A 4318-nucleotide genomic window follows, 5' to 3' on the forward strand; every position below is an offset into this window, starting at 1 on the left:
TATTATTATTATTAATTATTCTTACAAAAAAATTGGTATGCCGACTGTTGAAACATGCCATACCGACAATTGGCCGGCTACTGGCAAAAAGCATTGTTTTAATAAAACTACAAATTTATGAAATTTAATAAAAAGTCATTAAAACTTTATTTATTATTGCAAAAACTATACAAAATTTCGAATCTGAATAAATTAACTTTGTAATAATTGAAAAGTTCCACTCAGAATGGTTAGCGATTAAAAACGCGAAAATCCTAAAAGTGCCGACTACTGGTACACTTACCCTATATGGTGAACAATAACTGTAAAATCGGATGAAGATGTATATCGAAGCCACATAAGAATCTGAACGAATCTCAATAAAATTTGACAGAGGTATTTTCGAGCAGTGTCTGATGTTCGGTACTAAAAATCATTCTTGTGGAGGGCATGTTACGCATGTGAGGGACTTTAACACCAAATCGCATAAAACATATACATGGGAATTATAGATATATCTGAAGCGATTTTCACCAAATTTAATGTACTTGTTATACCCTCAGCCATATGGCTACAGAGGGTATATCATTTGATACGGTAAAAACGTGCCTAATCGAAAAAACGGTTTTAGACCCTAGGTCTCTTTGGACCAAATCCGTTTCAGAACATTTGGAGTCGATCTAGCGATGTCCGTCCGTCCGCCCGCCTGTCTGTCTGGCTGGCTGGTGCGCACGATAACTATCGAAGGGAGTATCCAATTTGGTCCAAACTTGGTACTTCGTAATATCTTTGTCAAACTTAGATCGAGTTCGGAGATGGGCAATATCGGTCCACTCCTTCTGGTACCTCCCCCACAAAAAGGTTGGAATTTGCAAAAAAAATTTTCTTTGCACAGAAAGAGAAAGGATAATCCGATTTTGCTCCAACTTTGCAAATCCTAATATTTGCGTCAGTACTCGGTCAGGTGTGAAAATGGACAATATCGGCCTACTTCATCAAGTACCTCCCCCACAAATGGTCAAAATTTTGAATAATTACAACTCTCATAAAATGTGATGTACGAGTCCGATTGTCTTCAAATTTCACACATCCCAATATTTATATTAACCCAAGATCTGGTGTTAAGATGAGCAATATCGGTCCACTCCTTCTGGTACCTCCCCCACAAAGCCCGAAATTTGCAAAAAAATATTTTTTGGACAGAAAGAGAAAGGATAATCCGATTTTGCTCCAACTTTGCAAATCCTAATATTTGCATCAGTTCTACGTTAGGTGTAAAAATGGAATATATCCGTCCACTCCTTCTGGTACCTCCCCCACAAATGGTCAAAATTTTGAATAATTACAACTCTCATAAAATGTGATGTAAGAGTCCGATTATCTTCAAATTTCACACATCCCAATCATTTTATTAGCCCAAGGTCTGGTGTAAAGATGGAGCATATCGGTCCACTTCTTCTGGTGCCTCCCCCACAAATGGTCGAAATTTTAAAAATATATATTTTCTGCACATAAAGGGAAGCGATAATCTAATTTTGAAAAACATAACGCCCAAAGAATGCAAAATAAGGATCCAACTCTCTTCAAATTTCACACATACAAGCATTTTTGCTAACACCAGATCTGTTGTGAAGATGCTATATATCTGCGAACACCTGCTGGTACCTCACCCACAAAGGGACACAATTGTCAATATTTTTATTTGTCATAAATTGCGAAACAACTCAGCGATTGTTTACAATTGATTTATCCATCTGCTATTATAATATTTATATCATATTTATTTAGGTCAGATACGAAATGAACAATATTGACCCGTCCTTTCAAAACCCACTCCATAGAGGGTGAAGAGGGCTGAGGGTATACATCTGTCGGCAAAATCGACCGATACTTTTTTACTTGTTTTTGGGATAAATTCAGTCGGAATTGCCAAAATTCAGTTTATTTGGACTGATATTGGCCATTTGGTGCACAATAAATCTCGATGAAATTTGATAGAGGTATTTTCGAGCAGTACCAGTTGATACCAGATCAAATATTATTCTTGTGTAGTGCATATTACGAATGTAAGGGATGTAAAACCCCATACCGGATGAACATATGCATATAGGTAAATTTTTGGACCGATTTTCACGAAATTTGATTCAGGTCATTTGAACTGATATTGCCCATTTGGTGCATAATTAACCCGAAATCGGTTAAAGATATATGTATATGAGAGCTATATTTGAACCGATTCTCATCAATTTCAATGGGGTTAGTCCTCACCAAGGCATAATACCCTTACCACTATGTGTTGTAGGGTATAAAAATACTAAGTACTGTACAAAATGTGTGACAAACTAAATATACCTTTCGCACTCTGATGAAATATATAAAACATATTCATTACACAAGGACAGGCGCTAATGATGAACTGTCAAATTGCTTTTTATCTGATGAACAACTCCTCCTGGAATGACATTGACATTTACAATGAAAGAAATATGTCTAGCCAGCTGAAATGAATTAACAGTTGTTAGAGAGCCTCCGCTGGAAAATGATAGTTACAATTTGTTCCTTTACCGTGTGGTTATTGCTACATCAAGCACATGTCGCTGGAAGTTTGGACATGAACATTGAAGATGTCATATATCAATTGAATGAACAACGTGGAATAGAAATCAATATTTTTTTAAGTCTTCAACAAACTGCAAGTGGAAGCTATGCAATATTCATGGATAATATTTTGGTTAAGAATCAAAAACCACTTCCAAGATTATTATATTCCAACTACACTGCCATACAAAACTTAAAGGGGATATTTTCGGAAAATTGTCTAACTGTGGCTTGGATGAACTGGAAGAATCTTAATAGTACTTTGCTGGCGGTAGATAAATTACTGAAAGCTTTATATTTTACCGACTTGCTAATCGTTTATGAAACAATGGATCCCCAACAACTGAATTCACAATTGATGAGTATTTATGAAAAATGCTGGCAATTAGGTATATCCTCTGTCATGGTGTGGACTAATCATGGACTCTACATCTATCATCCGTATCCGAGTATAACTGTGAAGAGATTAGAAAATATTTACGAATTCACCAATAGAAGTTATTTGGAAAACTTCCACGGATATAACATTAAAATACCCACAGTCGATTTTCCACCACGTTGCTTCAACTACACAAATCGCCAAGGACAACTGATATACGCCGGTTATATTTACAAACTTATATCGGTTTTCTTTGCTCATCACAATGGTACAACTGAATACTTTTTTGCGGATATGTGGTCGAAAAATTTCTCCATGGAGTGGGGTTTGACGAAATGTAAACCGGTGGGATGTGCCTTCTTGCCCATAATGTTGGATGCTCACAATTTATTTGTGGCTAGTTGGGCGCCATTTTTAGCGAAAATAGTGTTACTAGTTCCAGCTGCTAAAGAAATATCGGAAAGTTTATATTTGCTGATACCGTTTGATGGCATTGTCTGGGCTATTGTTTTAATCACAGGATTCATCTATTTTCTACTTATGTTTGGTGTAGCGAGACGTTGGAAATCAAACATCGATATTGGTATGATCCTGATGGAGGCCTTTAAAACTATAATTTTTGTGGCATTGGCAACCCCCAAAAGACGGAACATACAACATTTCATGCTGTGTTTACTTTTCCTCTTTACCGGTCTCTTTATTACCAATTTCTATACATCAAGTCTCTGGAGTTTGTATACATCCAAAGTTTATGAAAGCGAAATGAAACTTCTCACCGACATTGGAAACACCAATCTGAAATTATTCATCTACAGCTTAGATAAAGGCTATTTCGATGTCATAGCAAATAATTTACCACCGATAATTAGACAACGTTTATACACCGGAGACGATGACCAATTTACGTCGTACCGCCAAAACCTGAATATGTCCTACATATATCCGGCCATAGAGGACTTGGCCGATTACTTACTTCTGCAGCAAATGTATTTGCGTAGACCAAAGGCCATAAAACTGGCAGAGCCAACTTATCACAGATCTTTTTTCATTTCGATGCAACTGAGAACACCGTTCCTACAACAATTCAATCGCTACTTTTCGCGTTTATTCGAAAGTGGAATCTTTAATAAATTCATGTTAGACGCCCAGTGGGATGGTTTGACAAGTGGTAAATATAAACTACTAAAGGATGACCGAAGTACTAATGAAGCCCTCACAATGTCATATTTTCAATTTGCTTTCATAATGCTGGGATGTGGTTTGGGAATGGCTGTTATTGTATTCGTTGTTGAATTTTTGTGGGGAATTAAAATTATGCTTAATATGTCCAGAGGACGTAAACGAAATAATGTTTTACCATAG

At 36.5% G+C, this 4318-nt stretch overlaps 1 protein-coding gene across 1 annotated transcript; it reads left to right on the forward strand.

Annotated features, from left to right (window-relative positions):
• The first annotated feature begins 2695 nt into the window (after window positions 1–2695).
• On the forward strand, window positions 2696–4318 carry LOC101895943 (uncharacterized). The gene has a single exon (XM_005178367.2). It carries the CDS (start codon window positions 2696–2698, stop codon window positions 4316–4318), a length of 1623 nt encoding a protein of 540 aa, XP_005178424.2.

Source organism: Musca domestica, unplaced genomic scaffold (assembly GCF_030504385.1).
Source record: "Musca domestica strain aabys unplaced genomic scaffold, Musca_domestica.polishedcontigs.V.1.1 6, whole genome shotgun sequence".
In the NCBI taxonomy this organism is placed as follows: domain Eukaryota; kingdom Metazoa; phylum Arthropoda; class Insecta; order Diptera; family Muscidae; genus Musca; species Musca domestica.